The 22676-nt window shown below is 42.8% G+C and overlaps 1 protein-coding gene across 2 annotated transcripts in view; it reads right to left on the minus strand.

The window, feature by feature from the left end:
- The window catches only part of PDCD4 (programmed cell death 4), a 29175-nt gene extending 20982 nt beyond the window's left edge, over positions 1-8193 (minus strand). Inside the window, exons 1-2 of one of the 2 annotated variants that reach the window (XM_059051965.2) lie at positions 7945-8193; positions 2605-2709 (exon numbers count right to left, since the gene is read on the minus strand). In XM_059051965.2, the coding sequence (XP_058907948.1) occupies positions 2605-2647 (43 nt within the window). In that variant the 5' untranslated portion in view covers positions 2648-2709; positions 7945-8193. The remainder of the gene's footprint in view (positions 1-2604; positions 2710-7944) is intronic. The other variant, XM_067024685.1, reaches the window with a different exon arrangement.
- Positions 8194-22676: the final 14483 nt, after the last annotated feature.

Genomic DNA, 22676 nt, shown 5'->3' on the forward strand with positions numbered 1-22676 from the left:
TATGACTAGTAGTAACAGCAGTAGCAGTAGTCATAGTAGTCATATTACTTCTTCTATCATTACCATCAGTACTGTTACCTACTATATCAGGTTCCAAGCACTTTACATACATGGTCTATAATCCTCACAAAGCTCTATAATGAAGCTGTTTATCCTCATTTTTCAGAGAGAAGATGTTTCATAGAAAAATTATATATCTAAAAAGGACTGTGGCCAGGATCCAAACCCACATTTGAATCTTAGACGACTATAACTATAGAAAATACAAAGCTAGAGTACAGCAGAGTAGTGACAGCTAAAGAAACAGGCAACAAGGGAATGAATATAAAGAGAGAAAACAAGAAGAGGAAAGGGAAGACCGGAGATCAGACAAATCAGATGGCATTTCATGTAAGAGTGGATGATTGAAGAAAACATTAAACATCTACCTCTAACATATTGCTTTCATTATTCTACAATTAAGGTAAGCTGCCACAACTAATCCAGAAGATAAAGGCCTCTCTTAGAATGCTTTAAAATGTCCCTCAGAGTACTAAAGTATTCAAGTATTCAAGCAATCATATTTCCTACACGTGAGTTTCTTCAACTATTTTAATATCCTTTCAAATATACATTTATGTATCTACAGCAGTAGACACACCTAGGTATATTTTATATATTAGGTCTTATAATTTTTAACCCATGTTTGTATCAATTGCTCTTTTATATTTTGCTACTCATACTCACCTAAGTTTTGGGGTTCCATAACCACTACTGATCTGACTTTAAGAAGTCCAAAATTAAAAAGATAAAAACCCTGAGTACAGAATCTGGTGACTTCAAAATTGTTTTCTACTGTGTACTAATTCCCTCTTTCTGAATTCTCTGTCATCTCAATAACCAACCCAACTTATATTACGCCATAGTACCAGACGATCACATTTTCAACTACTGGTCCACTGACTTATATAATTATAATTAACAATATTAGCTCATTTTCATTTGTGACATACATAATATGTGCTATGGGCATGACACACATGCATGGTATCTCACTTAATCCTAACAATAAACCTATAAAGTGGGTATTTATAATCCCAGCTTTATACATGAAGAACTGAAGGTCAAAGCAAATAACCCACTTTCCCCAAGTAACAGAGATGGTAAAAGTAGAAGTTGGAATTAGTACACTAGTCTGTCTGACTTGGACTATTTGTTACAGGAAGGATTTATTGCAAAGAAGGTCTGTCTTAGGCTCATCCAAGTACTTAAGTATTTAAGGAAGTACTCAGCAGAGGCATCAAGAACAAGATTAGAACAAGGACTTGTTATAATTAGAAAACGAAAAGCATAAAACTTAGAGCTGTGCCATCTAACAGAAATATAATGCAAGCCAAATACGTAATTTTAAATTTCTCAGTATTCATATTAAAAGCTAAAAAGAAACAAGTGAAATTTATTTTAATATATTTTATTTAATCTAATAGATCCATTATATCAATTCAACATGTAATCAATAGAAAAAATTACTGAGGATTGCATCGCTTTCTTTCATACCAAGTCTCTTGAAATCTGGTATGTATTTTGTACCTACGATACATCCCAATTCAGGTAAGTCACATTTCAAGTGCTCAACAGCCATATGTGACTACTGGCTGTACCAGACAGTGCAGAGAAGAAACAATTACCTATCTGTGAAATATATTCTTAAATTTTATTATTACCATTCTCACCTCAATGAAGCAGGGACATGATAACAATTTATAATCCTAAAAAACAAGTACTCATACAGCTATTGTATATAAAGCAGCACCAAAATAATCATTAATTATTGTAGTAATTTTTTTCAACTATAATTTTCTAGTACACTTTAAATCAGGTTTGTAAATACAAAATTGCAAAGAAGTTTCAACTTCAAAGTGTGCATTCAGATCAAAGAAAACTATGTAACTGGACACAACAGTGAATTAAAGTCACTGAAAAAATGAAGCTGTAGTATTAAAAAAATGAAATACGTTAAACATATTTAAATTAGAGATTTTTTCAATATTAATCATCAAGCAAAGAATTATCTAAAGTGTACCAACATGAAAAGTTCTCACTATTGAGACTATTTCAAAATCCTAATTAACTCTCTACAAAGATTATTCTGAAAACTATATATACATTTTCAGTGATCTGAAGTTATTATTTAGCTTTTGGACATCTAGTCCTCAAAACCGTTTTTATGATAATAATGTACTACTGAAGCATTATGGAAAATCAGGGAAAATACACAGTTAATTTGTAATATATAAATTGTTAGGAAAGATATCAATGATACCAATAGTTTATATTATAGAGACCACTAACTACAGTAATGAGCAGGTTCACTATTCTTCTCCCCCTTCTACACCATATAGTTTATTATGAATAGTGGAGAATAAACATATGAAATGTGAAAGGACAGGCAGAAAAATACATGTGATGAATTTCATAAAAATAAGAATCACAAACTTGATTTTAAAAATATGATCTGTTTTCTTATAGCATGAGTAAGATGGTTTTTAAAGTAGTTTTCATAAAATTTGGTATGGCCTGAAACTTGCTCACAATACCGTCAAGGTTCAAGATATTATTATTTACCTGTAGGGTTTACATTCAGTATCTGCTCGTTTTCTACATCCATCGTTCCTTAATTTCACTCTCAGATTAAATTACCAAATGGAACTCTTCCTCTGGGATGTATTTCTTTAAAAAGAAAAAAAAAGCGTCAATGCCTTCCAAACCGATATAATTAACCTAAATTCAATTTACTTACTCAGACTGTTAAAAAAAAAAAATCACCACATAATTCAATTTTTTTTAAAGCGTTCACTTAACTTTCAAAGAGCTTCCCCTAATTAACATTTGGTTTCAATCTTCTTGATAAGTTTATCTGTGTTAAAAAAAAAAAAAAAAAGCCTGTATTTCTGAATGTGCCAAAGCACCCCTTTAACTTGGAATTAAAAGATGTGTTTGCTACCATACGACCCAGCAATCCCACTACTGGGCATATACCCTGAGAAAACCGTAATTCAAAAAGAGTCATATACCACAATGTTCACTGCAGCTCTATTTACAACAGCCAGGACATGAAAGCAACCTAAATGTCCATCGACAGATGAATGGATAAAGAAGATGTGGCACATATATACAATGGAATATTACTCAGCCATAGAAAGAAAAGTCAGAAAGAGAAAAAAATACCATATGCTAACACATATATATGGAATCTAAAAAAAAAAAAGGTTCTGACAAACCTAGGGGCAGGACAGGAATAAAGACACAGATGTAGAGAATGGACTTAAGGACACGGGGAGGGGGAAGGGTAAGCTGGAATGAAGTGAGAGAGTGGCATGGACATATATACACTGCCAAATGTAAAACAGATAGCTAGTGGGAAGCAGCTGCATAGCACAAGGAGATCAGCTCGGTGCTTTGTGACCACCTAGAGGGGTGGGATAGGGAGGGTGGGAAGGAGATGCTAGAGGAAGGAGATATGGGGATATATGTATATGTATAGCTGATTCACTGCTATAAAGCAGAAACTAACACACCGTTGTAAAGCAATTATCCTCCAATAAAGATGTTAAAAAAAAGATATGTTTGCTATACATGCTTATTTCAAGTTAAAGGAATATATACACACATTCCAAATTTTTTAGGAATACCAGGCCTCATAATTAATCTGCTATACATAGATATTGATTAGTTCGTTACCAATGAACTATAAGAACCGGTACTCTAAAATACAAACAACACAGTTTTGGTTAAAAAAAAGACATGATTGTCTTATTTTTCACACTAAAACATATCTGAAGGAAGACAAATCTGCCATTTCATCACATAGGCATCTGTAATTGCTGTTGTAAGACTTTGAGATCAGGAGAAAATTTTTTTTAACATCTTTATTGGAGTATAATTGCTTTACAATGGTGTGTTAGTTTCTGCTTTATAACAAAGTGAATCAGCTATACGTATACATATATCCCCATATGTCCTCCCTCTTGCATCTCCCTCCCACCCTCCTTATCCCACCCCTCTAGGTGGTCACAAAGCACTGAGCTGATCTCCCTGTGCTATGTGGCTGCTTCCCACTAGCTATCTATTTTACATTTAGCACTGTATACATGTCCATGCCACTCTGTCACTTTGTCCCAGCTTACCCTTCCCCCTCCCTGTGTCCTCAAGTCCATTCTCTACGTCTGCATCTTTATTCCTGTCCTGCCCCTAGGTTCTTCAGAACCATTTTTTTTTTTTTAGATTCCATATGTATGTGTTAGCATATGATATTTTTCTCTTTCTGACTTACTTCACTCTGTATGACAGATTCTAGGTCCAACCACCTCACTACAAATAACTCATTTTGTTTCTTTTTATGGCTAATATTCCACTGCATATATATGCCACATCTTCTTTATCCATTCATCTGTCGATGGACACTTAGTTTGCTTCCATGTCCTGGTTATTGCAAATAGACCTGCAATGAACATTGTGGTACACGACTCCTTTTGAATTATGGTTTTCTCAGGGTATATGCCCAGTAGTGGAATTGCTGGGTCATATGGTAGTTCTATTTTTAGCTTTTTAAGGAACCTCCATACTGTTCTCCATAATGGCTGTATCAATTTACATTCCCACCAACAGTGCAAGAGGGTTCGCTTTGGGAGAAATTTTTTAAATCAGCATTTTCTATAATGAATTACTTTTATAATCTGAAAAACCCATTCTTTTTTTTTTTTAATCTTACCTATTTAAGAAAGAAGTACAATGGATGTTAGCATCTCTATATTTTAGACCTTGGTTTCAAAATGGCTTAAAAATTATTAATGCTGGAAGGTTCTGGTTGATGAAATCAGTTACCTTTTATTTAGACAATTAGTGATAAAAATCAACTGTTATTTGTAAAAAAAAATAAAATAAAAGACTATCAAAATATATTTTTATAAAAACTATCACCAGAAGATGTAACCAAATGCGATTTCAGAATCTCTGGAAATATTTTTTAAACAGTTGTTTACAGTACTTAAGTATTTATCTGTTTAAGAATTTATCTGTTTAAGTAACATAGGTTACATATAAGTCCTTCCAGCCATTTATAATCATTTCCCCAGCAGTGTGACTTTTTTTTAAGATATAAAGTGCACAAATTAACAAGAATGACTAATAAACTAATTACAAAAAAGCATTTAGTTTTTACATAACATAACCTACTGTTAGTTGTCATTTTAGAAAGACGATATGATGCCTCCTGGAACTCAAAGGGAAAACTGACTTTTAAATTCCTCAATATATACCATTCTAACATCTTACAAGTTTTATAGCCGTTTTCTCCAGAAACCTTCTCCTTTCTCCTACCAACTTCAGACTTAGGGGAAAAAAATGAACCTTAGAAATAAGTACATAGAGATAAAGATATATAAACAAAAATAGTTTGCAAACCTAAACATTTAATATCCTCCAGGGCTGAAAATGCCTTATCTATTTCAGCATATGAATTACATGTTATAGGAAAGTGAAAATGTCACATGATATGTGTGTGAGATTTTTAAACTGGAGTTACATTTTAAAAATCATTTTCATTCTTGATACAAATATAATCTTTAAGAGAATACTTCCTGCAGAACCTAGCTAATAAAGGAAATGATGATAACTAATGTTTTAAAAGCCTTTTATAATTCAAAAAAAATTTTACATGCATTATTTCATGTACCTCTCAGAACAATCTTGAGGTAGGAACTCCACTTTGCATACAACTAAACAGATTCAGAGAAGGTAGGTGATCTCTCCAAAGAGAGATAGCTGCTCACTGGAAGAACCAGGATTAGAACCCAGACCTTCTAAATCCACTACTGTTTGCACAAGTTCAATGCAAGACTTCAATATCCCACAGGAAAACTCTTTTCTAGGGTTAACAGAGAGAAACTTACTAAAACACAGACCCCCTACTGTTATAACAAATTTTTAAATACTGCTTTTCAAACACTAAAAATATCTAAACTAGTACACAAACAACAGGCATAGAAAATTATCAGGTAATTGACTACAAATAACTTACCAAGTTTGTTTTCATTAAATAATTATCACAACAACAAGAAAAAGTCCTGTCTGGGTCTTTTGGCAATGATAACACATTCAAGAACTCAGGCACACTTGATAGCAACACAGGTGTTTTAAAAGAGTTTACAGAAAGATAAAGAGGTGTTCCGTGTTTTTACTCTCTTCAAAGTAAAGAGGGTTTCCAGTTACTTAACAATCCTTAATATTTTTGCCCCAAACTTAAATGTAAAGCAAAAAATCTAAACTCCACATCCTTCATACTAAACCATAAAATTAATTTTCAGTAAGAAAACAAAACTAAGTTAGACAAAAGGCTGAAATTAAACATTGTTTTCATTTCTCCAATGTGTTTCACAGAAACATATATATAATCAGAAGTATTCAATTGCCAAGACATTTACTAAAAAATAAAGTCTGGCTTTCCCACCCCACCTCCGCCAAAAAATCTACTTCCTGAAATATACCTCATAAACCACTTCGACATTTTTTTGGAGTCAAGTTTAGGCCATATATTAACTAGTACTTGTATTCATTCCAGGGCTACAATCATAGCTTACTAGCCATTTAAAACAAAATCAGCTAAAAGCATTCGACCACAATGACGCAAAAATGAGCAGGAAAGAAAAATATCAAAATATCATTTATTTTTGCACTCCTAGCAATCATGTTTCGTTTCTCATTACTACAACAGAAAAACCAAACAAAATATAACGCAAAGACGACTGCTGAGATATTAAGGAGTTTAATAAACCTGGAATAAAGGAAAGTTAAGGGCATAAATATCAATAATTTACAACACATCTGCTGTGGTCCTTTTTTTTAAAAAAAAAGTGAATGGTGGTTCCTAAAAAGCCTTACATTAGCAAGAATGCCAAAATTCTAAAATTTAACAGTGAAAATGCAACAAAAACACCGGCGGTGACTTTTCTTACCCCCAGAGGAAGGTGCATTTTTAATCATTTTAATCATCTGTAGATATCACACAGTTGCTACCTACTCAGTCAAGTTCTCACTAGGGCGTAGGAAGACAGGCGATTTTAACGTCTGCAGACAGTTTTGAAGCTCTTGGAAAAACAAACACCCTCCCCTTAAACACTGCAGCACCAAACTGACAAATGCAGCCTATACAGCAAGCGTTTCACAGAAGGGGGCTCCCTTCCTGCCTTTGTTTTCTCCAGGAGATTTCATTTAAACTAAACAAGCGACCCTTTACCCCACCAGGGAGGCGGCGAAGTACGTGCAGAGCCCGGGCAGCGGGCACGTGTCCGCCTCCCAGAAGCCACTCCCGCCGCGGCCCGGCCCGCTTCCCCGCCGCACAGGCCAGGACTCTGGCAGCCCCCATTCCAGGCCGACCCCCGTGGGATGCTGGACCGGGGCGGCCGGAGGGCCGGGTCTGGGAAGATGGGCCGGGAGCCGCATCTTCAGGGGGGCCCCCAAGGAGGCCAGGGGGCGTGGAGGACGCAAACCTTCCTCACAGGATTTCAGTCAGGCCAGAAACTCGCCTCCAGACGCCCACCCCCAAAGGAAAATGAAAACTCGGCCTTCTGGGGGGCGAGGAGCCCCGCGCCGGCGAGCGCCCCGCGCGCCCCGCTAAGTCCGGAGGGGGTCCGGGAGGCGTCGGGCCCGCGCCGCCACGCTCTGGGCCCAGGCCCAGAAGGAGAGAACCGGGGCCAGGTCTCCGCAGCCCAGGGCGTTGGGGCGGGCGCGGCTGGGCCTGCCGAGCTCCAAGGCGGCGGACCCCCTCCCCGCCGGCACGGACCAGACCCGGCCGCGGCCTCCACGCCCCCTCCCCCTCCCAACGAGCGGCTGCCTCCGAGGAGAGGCGGGGGCTGCGGGAGAGGGCGCAGTCCTCCCAAGCGCGTGAGCCGCGCCGCAGCTACTGACCCCTCGGGCCGCCGCCGCCGCTCGTCCACGTCCCTGGTCCGCCGGCCCCGACGCAGCACCTCAGCCCCTGCAGCCGCCTCGAAGCGTCTCGGGCCAGTTTCGCTCTGTTTTTGTTTTGTTCTACCCAGTAACACGGAGGCGACAGGTCGGCGTTTATTGGCCGAGGCGAAGAGGTCTTCTGGCCAATCGTGGAAGTAGAGCGGGAGTTGCGGAGGGAAAGGGAGGGAAGTGAAACGTGGAAAGCTGGGCAAGGGCGCGGGAGGGCGCATGCGCGTCGGGCTCCGGGGCCTGGCTGGAGCGGGAGCAACAGCGGGCTGGGAGGCTGGAGTTGGGGGAGGCTGGGAGGTGCAGCGGGATGGAAGTGTGAGATAATCGGGCTGCGGACTAGGCTGAGGCCGCTCACCCATTCTCTTCACAGGCCGGTCAGAAACTCGGCGGAAGCAAAGGCTTTGGGTTTCCTGAGGGGCCCTGCTTCAATTTCCCGACACTCCTCAGGGGGATACCCTTCACCTCTACATTTCCTCTGGCCCCTGCGCACTCCTTAGCTTCTACCGTGTGCAAACCCCATGCTAAGAAGATTTGCGAATGTGCTCAGTCCTTTGAGTTTGAAATCACTCCCATTTCATAGATGAGGAAACAGACTCAAAAACTCGTTCAAGTCCCGTTGCTAAGTATGACTAGTCGGGTCCCTGGGGTTCAAACTCACATACGTAGTATATGGAATCTAAAAAAAAAAAAAAAAAAAAAAGGTTATGAAGAACATAGGAGCAGGACAGCAAGGAATAAAGACGCAGATGTAGAGAATGGACTTGAGGACACGGGGAGGGGGAAGGGTAAGCTGGGACAAAGTGAGAGAGTGGCATGGGCATATATACAGTACTACATGTAAAATAGCTAGCTAGTAGGAAGCAGCCACATCGCACAGGGAGATCAGCTCGGTGCTTTGTGTCCACCTAGAGGGGTGGGATAGGGAGGGTGGGAGGGAGACTCGAGGGAGGAGATATGGGGATATATGTATGCATATGGCTGATTCACTTTGTTGCGCAGGTGAAACTAGCACAACATTGTTAAGCAATTATACTCCAATAAAGGTGTTTAAAAATAAAAATAAAAATAAAAATAAAACACTCACACATTCCCGGCTCCAAGTTTGTGGTTTTCAACCATGGCTATAATTTCTTCACTGAACCTTTGGCCTCCCGTGGCTGTTCTCTGCATCTTTTCCTCCTGGCTGCGTTCTCTTTGGCTAGTCTTTTCCTCACATTCTCCCTAGTTTCCCTATTCCCTGAGATAACAACCAGAGCCTTCTGCTATCTCTGTCCTCTCAGGAGAGGACTTAGCCAGTATCTCTGGCCGGATATTCCGACTGTCTGATGTGCAACACCTGAATGGTCAATTAGTCTTTCTGGAACCAAAGTGAGCTCCTTCCCCTGGCTCACCCCTTTCTGACAGTCATCCTGCCTGGGAATCATCTCTAACGCTATTATTTTCCTACACACACACACACACACACACACACACGCACGCACGCACGCACACCAAAAATCTGTTGCTAGCTTCTCATTGCCTGCCTGGAGCATCACCTCAGCCAGACATTCAAAGCCCCATGGTGTGACTTCAAGACTTTCTAGCCATATCTCTCCACACCCCTCCCAGTCCACACACACCCCGTGACTGCAACCCACTTGGACCACTCACTGTTCCATATGCTTCCCCACCACTTTGAAATGCCTCTCCTCTTAGCTCTGCTTGATGCAGTCCTATCCATGCCTCATGGGTCCCCCACACAGTCCTCCTTAAGCCTCTTACTTGATATGATCTGCCCATCTCCTGATTCCTCACAGTATTGGCTTGTTGCACCTCTAGAAGCACTGATCACATTCTACCTGACATTTTATCTGAGTCCCTGTCTCTTCTCCCCCATTAGACTGTCACCTTGTTGACAGCAAGACCTGTGTCTTACTCATCTGTTATTGTTGTAGTGCTTAAGAAAATGTCTTGCACATTTATTGTACCAGTGAAATGAATACAACTTGATCTAGGTTCACAAAGATTCTCAGCAGTTAATGCTCATCCTCATCTCCTGGCCAGGTGCCTCCTGGCATGGCCAGGTTCTGAATTAGCTTCATGAGTCACTTTTTAAAAGCAAAGCTTCCTGGTCAAATTCAATTTTGTTTTGTTGTTTTTTTCCATCGCCTACAACTGTCTCCTTTCCCTTCTCTGCCAGAGCGTGACTATCCTCCACTGATCACTGACTTCTGGCTCCTTTTTTCACCCGTCCCGTTCTTTCTCCCCATTTTCCCTTTCTGGCTCCTGCAGGATTCTTTCATTTACTCATTTAACACATAACCTATGGCACACACAGGCTGCAATGGGCAGGCACCCCAAGAACTATGAGATAACAAGAGTGAGATAAAATTATCCATTTTTAAAAGCATCTAAAACAACTGCTATCTTTAAGCAAATTACCCCCAAAAGGACCTATTATAAAGTAGAATGTTCACATTCTTTTTACCTGTTATCTCAAAGACTACCCATGATGCATGGCATCCCAGGACCCACCTTAGGGTATGCCCCTCTAGTTGGATGTGGTTGACCAGTTTGGACCAGGCAGTCAGGAAATGAGGTTCTAGTCCTAGCTCCCCTCACTAGCTACCGGAAAGAACAGCCCCTCTCAGGACCTGTTTTTTCACTAGTAAAATTCAGAAATTGGCCTGTTAGTAGTTCCCAGGATGTTTTCCAAAGAACCTGAATTTTGTGGAACTTTAATGGATATCATTTTTTTAAACAGGGGAGGGATTGTTCCATAATTAAATTGACTTGAAAATAAATTGTTTAAACAAAGTTAAAACTGGTTTTCAGTTTTTTGTTTTGTTTTGTTGCCCCAAATCTTCTCAGTATCTTTAATAAGCTGATGTGCCTTGAGAATCTTGAGGGACCAGAGTCGGAAGCTCAGTAGTGTTTCCCCAACTGACTTAAACACAGAACCTAAGTAGCAGAATCAGTGTTACTCAGAAACCACTTTGGAAAATACAGATGACAGCCTCTATCACCAACATTCCTGCCAGCTATTTTGAACACTGGCCACCTGTGCCTTTACTAAACATTTTAAAAGAATTTAAAAAATCAAAAGAATAAGCTGAAAAATAGAAAAGTATCCAAGCACCAAGAATTTTTGCCCACCAAATAAATCCACAAATATTTGATGTGTGCCAATTCTGTGAAAAGCACGGAGCTGATCCACGTGTGTTCTTGGCAAAAGGCATTGTGTTCTACCTTAGTGTAGGTGATGTCTGAAGCACCGAGCTGCCCAGGCTTCTGGGCCACAAGGTACCTTTTCATTTCACATTATAATTGCTCACAAACTGACTTTTCCGTTTCCTGAAACCCTGTGCCTATGGGTTATGTTAATTTAGCTGTCGGATGAGAGAAAAGGAGAGAGCCCTTCCCCCTCTACAGAATGATGGAATTACTATTTCCATTTCCCTTAAGAATGACCTATTCCGGAAGCTTAGGCCATGAAGGGCCACCGCTGTGGCCCAGGATGAGATAACTGTTCAGAGGTAGCAACAGAAGCTCTGTGCTGTGTGTTCAGATAGACATTATGTACCTCATCTTCCCCAGACCCTTCAGGTTTAAGCACTGTTGATACCTAGAGGTGCACAAAGAGTGTTTAATTTGTTAGAGTGTACGGAGGTGGGGTGAGGGTAGAGGGTGGTTTCTAGTCTTTGCCTCTTGAGACAAGTAATTGACTATGTCCCTAGCTAGCTGTGTTGCTTTGGGTGTTTCACTTCCCCTCTGGGTTGATCAGTTGTCTCAATTTCTTGCACTGTGAAGGAGTTGGCCCTGCAGGGAGTCTTTAAAGAGCCATTTCACTTCTGACACACCATGATGCTGGGCAAGGCACTGAGATGGCACCTCTGGGGTCCTGGTAGTCGGGGACAAGAGATGAGAGGGTTTGCTGCTGGTAGACCAGGTGTGAACTGAGGGACTCTCAACCCAGGGGCTTTCTCTGCATGCAAAACTCAGATAACATCACCTCCCTCCATCCCAAAGGCCAGTGTAGGGTTGGGAGTGCTAATGAGTTAATGTGGGTAAGTTACTTAGAAATGCACAGATGCAAGGCAAAAGATAAGCACCTCAAATTACTGCTATTGCCTGTGGAACCCTCTAAGCCCTTTTCATTTGTTGGGCAAAACCCCATTTGAGAACATGAGTTTCTTAGTAAGCACTGTTCATGCCCATGAATGAGATCAAGAAGAGGCCACCTCTCTCTGGGGACTGAGGGATGCTTTAGCCCACTTCCTTCGGAAGAACTTTCAGATGCTACCGTCACTTACAACAACTTTATCTGCTTGAACTGATATCTTGCCTCCTATTCAGTCAAACCAAGGACTGAATTTTAGGAATTCCTTTGAGGCACTGAATTCTTCTTTAGCACAAATGGTAAAAGACATGAAGCATGCTCTGAAGAAAGAGAGAGCTGCATAAAGAATTCTAATAATGATGACAGTAGCTGACATTTGTGTGTTTTAACACTTACTGAGCACTTTCACATATACTTTCACGCCCTCCCTGTGAAGTGGGCAAGCAGATATCACTCTCTCTGCTTTACAGGTGAGGAAAATGAGACTTGAGTCGATCACTGGTAAACATGGGACTTTTATACTAAAAGGAAATTTGGGGATCTCTAGTCCAAATCCTTCATTTTACAAATGGAGAAACAGAGACCCGGAGAAGTTAAGTGAGTTGCCCAAAGCGATACAACTAGTTAGTAGCAGAGCCAGAGTGCAAATGAGTTCCCAGTGTCTCAGCCTTGCACAGGTTAGGGAGCATGTTGACAGGAAGAGTCCAGACCTTCTGGCACTCAGGCCTGGCCTGGACTATCTCTGCCACTCAACTTTGAGTCTCTTGGATAAAAGTTAAATATATGAACCCATTTCTGGTCCCCAAAGCCTCCTGCTATCAGATGAGCCCATTTTAAGGAAGCGGGCTTAGTGGAAGTGACGAAGGAGGGGCCGTAGGGCCTGGGAGGCTTTGTATGATGTTCAGAAGCTCTTGATGGGGGCATTTTCAAGAATCTCTTTCCTAGAGTAAAGAGCATAGAGTAATGTGAAGCACAGCACAAAGAAGTAGATGCAATGTTTAAAAATAGTGTGTACCAAGAAAGGCGAATGAGGTTTTACTTCCCCAATTCAAGTTTTGAGGGCTTTTCTTGGTGCTTTTGTCTTTGTGTTCTTCCCCCCACCAAATCACTCCTGCTACCTGAGGGTTTAGAAACAAGCAAAATTAGGGTTGAGAAGCTCCAGCAGATCATCTTTTCCCAAAGAGTCCATAAATTATAACACATCTCCTGCACCTGGCCTGAGTTGTAAGCCTGTGGAAACTCCAGCTCCTCAGAACTGTGCAATGAGGGGACCATTCAGCCCAGTGCTTCCAGTGCTTGCTAAAACTGCCACATCCTGCATCAAATTAATTGTGTTTGGTCTGAGTAGAGAAGAACTCCTCCAGTTGTAACTCTGGGGCTTTTTCTTTTTCTTTTCTTTTCTTTTTTGCATTCTTCTGGAACCCTGCATCCTCAGCTAGGCTTCACACTTCTCAGAGTTCATGACCTCTTCTCCACTGAGCCCCGAGTGCACATAAACTGCCATTACGCCCTCGTCCAGTCTGCATCTGAACAGTGCCCGCTTGCCTCCCAAACGAGGAAGTAGAGCCAAAGGAGCCTGGTGTGAAATGATGTGGACTTTTTACCCTGGGAAATAAGAGCAAGTGCTCATGGGTGGTGATTAAGAGAGGCTGATCTACACAGAAACACAACCAGGGAAGGCTGGAGGGGGTGGAGAGTGGGCTTAAGAGGTCAATGCTAGACAGAGGGAGACACACAAAGAAAAGGAAGTTAACGAAGGGAACGAATCAAACCTCTGTTTATTTCAGGAAAAAAAGAAATAAAGTAGTGGAAAGTAAGAAAAGAAAAGGGCTAAGCCAAGACATATATTTCTTTTTATTATGAAATGTTTATAATAAAATGAAGTTAGCCCCATGTAAGGTCAGAGACAGAAGAAGATCCTGGGAGACGTCCTAGTGAGACCAACTTGCTCAGAATACAGATGAAAAAACTGAGGCCCAGAAAGAGGAAGAGGTCTGGCTCCAGGCAAGTTATAGACAGCCACAGCACCCCTCCTTGCTATGTGCAAGGAGGTTCTCAATATGGTTCTCTGCAGTCTTGGCCTTCAGCCCTCACTCTTCCTACTTTCTTCCCTTCCTTCCTCCTTCTTTCCTTTCTCCATTCCTTCCTTCCTTCTTTTCTCTTCTCTCTCTTTCCTTCTTCCTTTCTTCCTTCCTTCCTCCCTCCTTCCCTCTCTCCTTCTCTCTTTCTTTTTCTTTCTTTCTTCTCTTTCTTTCTTTCCTTCCTTTCCTTTCCTTTCCTTTCCTCTCCTCTCCTCTCCTCTCCTTTCCTTTCTTCTCCATAAAGGGCAGCTTCCACAAAGAAAAACCAGGACTGACATTTTAAAGCAGACTCAGGAAATCCCCAAACTCTACATTTAACACAGTGTGATTGGCAGCCCTCCAGCACAACTGACAAAGCCAGCATCTCAATAGGAACTAGCAGGCGACAAGGCACCCTCCAAGAACCAAGAATTCAAAAGAAAGAAAAAAAATAACTCCCGAGGGGGCCACTTAAAATCTTACCACCATTTCTTGTGTTGTGTATGTGTATGTGCACATGTGTGCATTTTGTTTTTAGAAAGTTCTCCTTGAGCTCAGTGAATCTAGGTCAGTGATTTATTGATGAGCTTCAAAGGGTACAAGAACCTTCTAAAATTTTATGCAAATTTTATTAGGAATATGTATTTTCTGGCCCAAGGCGTCTGTAACTTCTTTTAATAAGACCCCCAAAAGAGTCACATCCCAGAAAAGATCAAGATCTTCTGGAATACAGCATGCTATTATGTTAAGCCTCATCTTCAGAGTGAATGTTCCACCAAGAAATGCCACTGGCTTCTCCTTGGTATGTCAAACCAGGTGCAGAATCAAAATACCTTCAAAGTAACCACAACAAGGAAACAAATCAAAAATAAAATTGGTTTCTGAGATAGCAGGTCCTAAAAAGAGCTGGAATGACATTTGGGGACATCCTAATAGTCACTCCAGGCAGATTTGACAGCTACCTTCTATTTTGTTGACTTCAATGCGTCAGTTATATAAACCGAAACTACCATGTTTCTTAAACAAAGGATATAGCTCCTATATCCACAAATTTATCTTTTAAAAACTCTTGAACTTACTTAAGAGCGAAGACAGTATATGTTGTCTCTCAAAATATGCTCCACAGATGTTCCACCACAAAAGCTAGGATGAAGTAACTTGGAGAAAACTCCTGTCTCCCCTGTTGTGGGATCACAATAAACAATGGTGTTTTAAAGGTTCTGAGAAATCCTAGCATAAGTAAACTCATTTAATTTTCTCTAACCCAAAGTTTGCTGACCTTGCTTGACCATGGCACTCTTTTTTACATAATGTCTATTCACATCTTGTGAAATACACACTGGAAAGCAGTGATACAGTAGAATGGGACCTGAGCTAGAAGGCAAGAGGCCTGGATTACACAATCCTAGTTCTGCTACTAATTGGATGTGTGACTTTAGGCCATTTGACTGCCCTAAAGGTGTAGAACTTAAAATGTCTCCCAGATTCTTTCTGGCGCTGTGATCTATACAATACGATGTCTTGGATTCTGCTTATAGCCATTTTCTACGATTATACATATTTTCATCCAAGAGACTGTACAGTAGTACCTGCTATCCTGATAAGCCATGGTCTCTTAAGAATCCCTCAAAGAGAGAAAGTAAATATCTAAGCACTAGACAGGATGGAACCACACTGCAAAGTGGGGGAGGCTTTATCACTGTGATGAGCGCTTGTGAGAAGCTCAAAGCCATAGATCTTAGTAAACAAAAAGGCTGCTGACAGGAGGCCATGTACATTTGATGGGGCTGTTTTTTTGGAAACTGCACAACCTCTTTGAAGCCAGCAAGGTTTTACCAAGCATGACCTTAAAAGTGAATGCCTCTTTTCAAAGGACTAAGTTTATTCCCACTGGCGTTATTATCCTCTGGGAGAATCCCCTATCTCAGAGAAAAAGAGTGCCGACTCTAGCTCACTTTCAAAGGTGTTTGAGTCTGTAACAGCCTGATGGCAAGCTTTCCCAGGAACCACTAGAGGCCTGGGAACACTAAGTGCCACCTGTGAAGGTCCTGGGCTCTTGCACAATCAGTGAATTAGCCCAGGGTGACGCACTAAGACTACATATGCTTTCTGCATCCGAGGCAAAGGAAGCTCTATAAAAATTTTGCAGGCATAACATAGGGAAGATGTCATAAAAAGCAGGGGCCCTGGGCTGCAGGGAACAGGGCCAGAGATAAGTTGGAACCTGTTCCACAGAAGGGCTTTCTCCAGCCACCACTGTGGCAGTGTATGTGTCCTTGTATCCAGGAGGAGCCACATGTCCAGGCAGGCTATGCTGTGTGCAGCTTCTTCCCACATATAGGGAATCGTTCAAAAATAAAGCTTTCTCTAGAGCCCGCAAGTCACAACTACTGAGCCCACTCACCACAACTACTGAAGCCCGCGTGCCTAGAGCCTGTGCTCCACGACAAGAGAAGCCACCACAATGAGAAGCCCGCGCACCACAATGAAGAGTAGTCCCCACTAGCCACAACTAGAGAAAGCCAGCATGCGGCAATGATGACCCTACACAGCCAAAGAAATAAAATAAATTTTTTTATAAAAAAGAACAGGGAAGATCTCTATACACTTCAATGGAAGATTCTCTAAGACTGCATTAGGTAAATATTAGTGTTAACATATGACAATTTATGTTACAAGAAAGAGGGAGAAATATGAATATTTGACTTCTTTATATTTACATAAAGAAAGGATATACAAGAAAAGAATATAACTCTTTACATCTATAAGGGCTAAGGGGAAATGAGGTATACAGGGTCCAGGATGGAGGCAAGATTTCTCAGCATATACCTGCTTATATTCCTATCATTTTTGGATGTATTAAAAAGTATAACAGCCTAGGTTCTGGAATCAGCAGAACTGGGTTCGAATACTGGCTCTTGTGTTTCCTAGTTTTGAGCAAGTTATCTCATTTTCTCTGACCCTCAGTTTCCTCATCTGTAAAATCACCTGGATCATACATTACCTATTGCGTTAGGGCTGTTGTTCAAAAATAATGTTGTTTGTAAAGTACTCAGCAGGATGCCTGACATACTGTAAGTACCTAATTAATAATAATACTTTGATTGATGTTGGTATTATTTTTACTTATTGAATTCTGACTGATCCTTCAGACTCGGGTAAAATGTGAGAAGTTTTGCCCGGACCAGGGCCGAGTGAAGCGTTTCTTTCTCCATCCCTCCCACGATAGGCCTGTCTGGTCTTATGCTGTTCTCCCAGGCTCAGTGTTTTGTTTTCACACTGGCTTCCCAATAGACTATAGGCTCCTGAGGGGCTAAAACACTGCTCCTCCATCAGGCACAGAGTAGGGGATCGTCAATAAATGTCTGGCGAAAGAATAAAGGAACTAATACAATTTTGATTTTCTGTACAAGAGCCCGTCTGAGGCTGTCAGTGGGAGTTTCACTTCCTGGTTTGGCCCAGCAGATGCCTGCCTGTCACTTGCTGGGTTTGCAGGGAGTTGCCAGGAGAATAAACTGCAAGAAGCCGCCTTCAATGCTTGTAGCTAAAGCCTGGCTTTGCTGAGAACGTTCCAAGGAGGGGAACTGTGGCAATGTGTAGGGGCCTCCAGGAACGGCAGGAAGCCAGAGCTCTCCTGGGAGGCCAGTCACACTGGTTTTGGGCAGAACGTGCAGAAGAACACTCCAGCTGTCCCAGGAACATGCTGACCTGATGCGCTGGGGCAGGGTTGATGTTTCTGTCTCAGCACAGGGGCCGGGCCCAGCAGCCCCTATTCCTGCTCTCACTGAGCCTGCTTCACTGGGGAGAGCACAATTCAGGGGAAGAGCTGACAAAAATAAAACCAGAGTGCTGAAGTGCTGCTCAGGAAGCCGCAGGTCTGGGAGCCAGAGCAGGGCACAGGTACTCGGGTGACACACCACAAGAAAGCTGCCTGAAGATCAGACCATACAACACCTTCACTTGATTTGCATCTGGGTGTTTCTTCTTTTCAAGAGTCAAGTCGACAACACCTACTGTTGTCAGGCAGAACGGGGTCTAGGGCTGGCCTCTACCACGTACCAGATGGCTGAGCTTAGACAAGTGGCCTCTCTGAGCCTCACCGTCCAGAGCCTTTGGGAGACTTAAGCCAAAAACATATACTAACGGATTAAGCATTTACATAATAAATATGTTTCCTTCCTTCGCTATTGAGCACTATCGAAGGTGAAAGACAAGGTCTCCAGTAAGAAGATGAAATCTTATTCTAGAGATAGCACACACACTACGCACAACATACACATACACCACATACATACACACCACACACATGCACAGACATATACACCACACACACCTATACACATCGTGTACTTATACTATACACATACACACCACACGCACACACATACACACACACACACCTATACACACCGTGTACATATACTATACACATACACACCACACGCACACACATACACACACACACACCTATACACACCGTGTACATATACTATACACATACACACCACACGCACACACATACACACACACCTATACACACCGTGTACATATACTATACACACACACCACACGCACACACATACACATACACCACACACACCTATACACACCGTGTACATATACTATACACGTACACACCACACGCACACACACACCGTGTACATCTACTATACACATATACACCACACACACCTATACACACTGTGTACATCTACTATACACATACACACCACACACACCTATACACACTGTGTACATCTACTATACACATACACACCACACACACCTATACACACCATGTACACATACCACAAACATATACATCATACACCACACACATACTCCTGCTAAGTTTAAAACATTCGTGAATCAATGACTCCAAATTTCACAGCTCTTCCATTGGCTGCTCCCTAAATGGAAACAGGTCATCTTTCCCCCCAACTGTTTCTGGGGCAGAGTTCCTCTAAATGTGGGTCTACTCCTGGTGATTTTGTTTCCTTTTCTTGGTCAACAGTCATGCGACACCACTAACCCAGGTGTTCTCCATAGCTCTGTCTTTTTATTAGTTTATAAATCTGGGAACTGAGGGAATGCTTCCAAAAATTCATAGACCCCACCATTTATTGAGTGACTACTGTGTGTGGGGGTATCCTTCATGGCGTCTGAGCCTCACCACAGCCAGCGAAGTGCTTCTGTTATCCCCTTACACAGCAGGTAAGAAAATTGAGGCTCAGAAAGATTTTTTAAATTGCCCAAGTCCTTCCAAGCAGTCAGGGGCAGGATTTGAACCTGAGGACCTATAAGGCTGAGCTGCTTCCACTGCCCACTGCAGCCTGGCAACAAAATCCCAATTGGAGCCCTTGAGGAGTTCCTACTCCACGGCCCTGATACCACCCAGGCCGTTTGCCTCCCAAGTTTCTACTTGGGTCCCTCTTGGCCCAAGCTCTCTCTTCTCCTCTCTGCCCTCCTCCCAGTGCCCGGAAGGCAGAAGGCTGGACGCCTCTACTTCCCTTGCCCCCCTCATCATGGCCAAGGCAAACTTCTCACTGGAAGACACTGCATCCTCCAGCCAAAGGCTCTGTGTGATGTTCTGATACCTGCCTGACGGCTTTTCTGTGAAAAGACCCATCTGGGGTGGCTGGGCTGCCAGGTCTGGGACAGGCAGAGTTCATAAACAGCTTCTCCAGCCACAGAGCTCAGACTAGACTGGAGCCAGGTGCTGCCTGCCTCCGTGCCTAAACCCTCCCTGGCCTTGGTCAGCCAGAGCCCCCTTCTGGGAAACCAGCAAGACAGCTGGGTATACAGGGGCTGAGGCGGGGGCCCCTTCACAACAGAAAATGGCTTTTGGACTCAGGCAGACCCAGGTGTCAATCCCAGCTCTACCAACTTCTACCTGTCTGACTTTGGGAAAGTGGCTTCTGCTGGCTGAACCTCAGCTCTCTCAGCTATAAATGAAACAAATCATATTCACTGCCCCTAGCCCTATGCTCGGGTCTCAGTTTCCCTCTCTAAAATGCAAGGGAAGGGTTGGGCCACATGACCTTGAGGTTTCTGTCTAAAATGCTCTCCATCAGGCTGGTTGAAGGTGTCCCTTCTGCTCATGGGACAGTGGAGAATTTCACGTCTTGTTGTGTCTCTCAGGCTGAACTCAGCCCTGGGGGAGAGTTGTCAGTTTAATTCAACAGTTCTTACTGAGCACCCCACAGCAATCTGTACCGTTTTAAGGACTCAGGGTACAAAGATAAGCATAGGCCCTACCCTTCAGGAGCTCATAGACTAGACCAGTAGCAGTGATAAGACCCATAAAAACAAGTATAAGATGCAGTGCAAAGTGCTAAGTGTCCTAGGAGGGGTACAGATAAAAGACTATGAAGGCTGAGAGCAGAAAGAAGGTGATTCTAGGCTGGGAGGGAGATAAAGCTGCGGCTAATCCGCGAAGGGTCTTGAATGGTAGTTTGGACTTTAGGGGGCCAGACTGTTGTAAGCTGTTAGAGGCTGTTGACTAGGGCAGGGGGCAGATCAGAGCCATGGTGACCGGAGAGTTTTCCTAGTCCTCTACCACCTGGAACAACCAGACTGTGGAATTTCTAAAAGAAAAAGGCTCAGCTTCCACCATTTTTACAAGGGCCTTATTTCCTGAATACAGTAGTTCAGGATTTGCATAAAATGTGCAGGGGTTAAAAGCTGCCCTTTGTTCCTGGTCTTGAATGTTCCACAGCCCGATGCCCACTCTCTCCTCTGTGCCCTCACCTCCCTGCATGAAAGACGTGAGAATGAAGCATATGGGGCAGGAGGCTGGCACCCAGCTCAGGGAAACGGTCCTGGCTTGGCTCAACAGACAAAGTGTCCTGGGACCTCGGCCGCCCTGCCAGCTTGCCTTGGCTCAGCTTACAGCCTTCTGGGAAGGAGTCAGCCTGTTGAAGAAAGGATATGTCACTGAGTTGCAATTGGCTTATGTTGCCTGAGAAGTGCGTGTGCGTGTGTGTGTGTTCAGACCTACGTGTTTTGCAGCTGATATCAATCTGGGTCAGAACTGTGCAGGCCTCAGCATATTGCTATCTAGAGACGATAAGCTGGAACGATACCCTTCAGGACCAAGCAGTGATCAACTAGCCCTTAAGATGTAAACACAGCTGTTCGCCAGGCTCTCATTTCTGATGATGAAGGGGCCTGCTTCGTTAGCAAAAGGGATCCAGATGGATCATAGGTTTGGTGAAGCCTCCCAAGGAGGCAAGGGTCTACAGCTGGCCCACTCTTCTGGTGGGAAACACAGAAGAGGTGATGCTGAATTCTGTAGTGATGAATCCTGCCACTTGCTTCATCAAAGAAAGCACGTCCAGGGCTGGGCCTGACACCCATGTGGCTGAGGAAGACCCCCAGGTTTTAGTGCTGCTTCTGCCTCTCAGCTACCATTGTGACCTTGACCAAGTCACCTTGTCTCAGTGGCATTTTGTTTCCTCATGTGTAAAGTGGGACTAATGCTTTCATCATTGTGAAAACCAGGAAGAAAATCCCAAAGGCTCCTGAGTAATCAAAAGAAATTAAGAGGGGCTTCCCTGATGGCACAGTGGTTGAGAGTCCGCCTGCCGATGCAGGGGACACGGGCTCGTGCCCGGTTTGGGAAGATCCCACATGCTGCGGAGCAGCTGGGCCCGTGAGCCATGGCTGCTGAGCCTGCGCGTCCGGAGCCTGTGCTCCACAAAGGGAGAGGCCACAACAGTAAGAGGCCCGCGTACAGAAAAAAAAAAAGAAATTAAGAAATTAATCCACCTGTCAGTCTATCTCATTCTTTGCTGAGAGAAAACTTGCCTTTGCCCCTCTCTTGGAGCCTATGTTTTTTTAGTTCACATATGATGAGAATATGCTTGGTTTTCTGGCTTCCTGCCTGACCACAGATGACAAACAATTGATTAGCAGGGAGCTGGTCTGCTAGAGATAGGCGTACTGATGACTGACCGACACAAAAGGCAACCAAAAGAGCAAGGAAAGAGAAAAAACAAATTGTTGGGCAGAAACAAGATCTCTGAAAGCAACACAAGCCATGTAGCACTAGAGCGAATACGGTTACACATGTCAATAGCTCCAAAGGCCATCACACCTAGGAGCCTGGTGTGATAATTGACCCTTCAAGGACTTTCCAAGGACATTTCAAATGACTGCACTCTATTTCTACTGTTTAGCAAGGCAGGGCTTTACAGAATATTATTTTAGAAGAATCTTCTTGCAAGCGTTTCAAATAAATAATGTTTGGGGGGTGCTTAACGGGGAAATTCTCCAATATCCTGAACAATCAGACATCAGGAGAGACATACATATTCCACGAGTGCTCTGGAGGGCACAGTCATACATGTTCTCTGCACACTAGTGTTTGGCCCAAGGATCAAAAATCAAATAATAAGAATGGAGAAACTATTGAAAAGGTATCAAACACTATCCAAAGTAACCACTGGGATAGTGAGGGGTAATCCTTTGGTTTTCAATTGTTCTTGAAGACTGTCTAGGAATGATCCTAACAAGCATGCTTG

This window comes from Kogia breviceps, chromosome 2 (assembly GCF_026419965.1).
Source record: "Kogia breviceps isolate mKogBre1 chromosome 2, mKogBre1 haplotype 1, whole genome shotgun sequence".
Lineage (NCBI taxonomy): Eukaryota > Metazoa > Chordata > Mammalia > Artiodactyla > Physeteridae > Kogia > Kogia breviceps.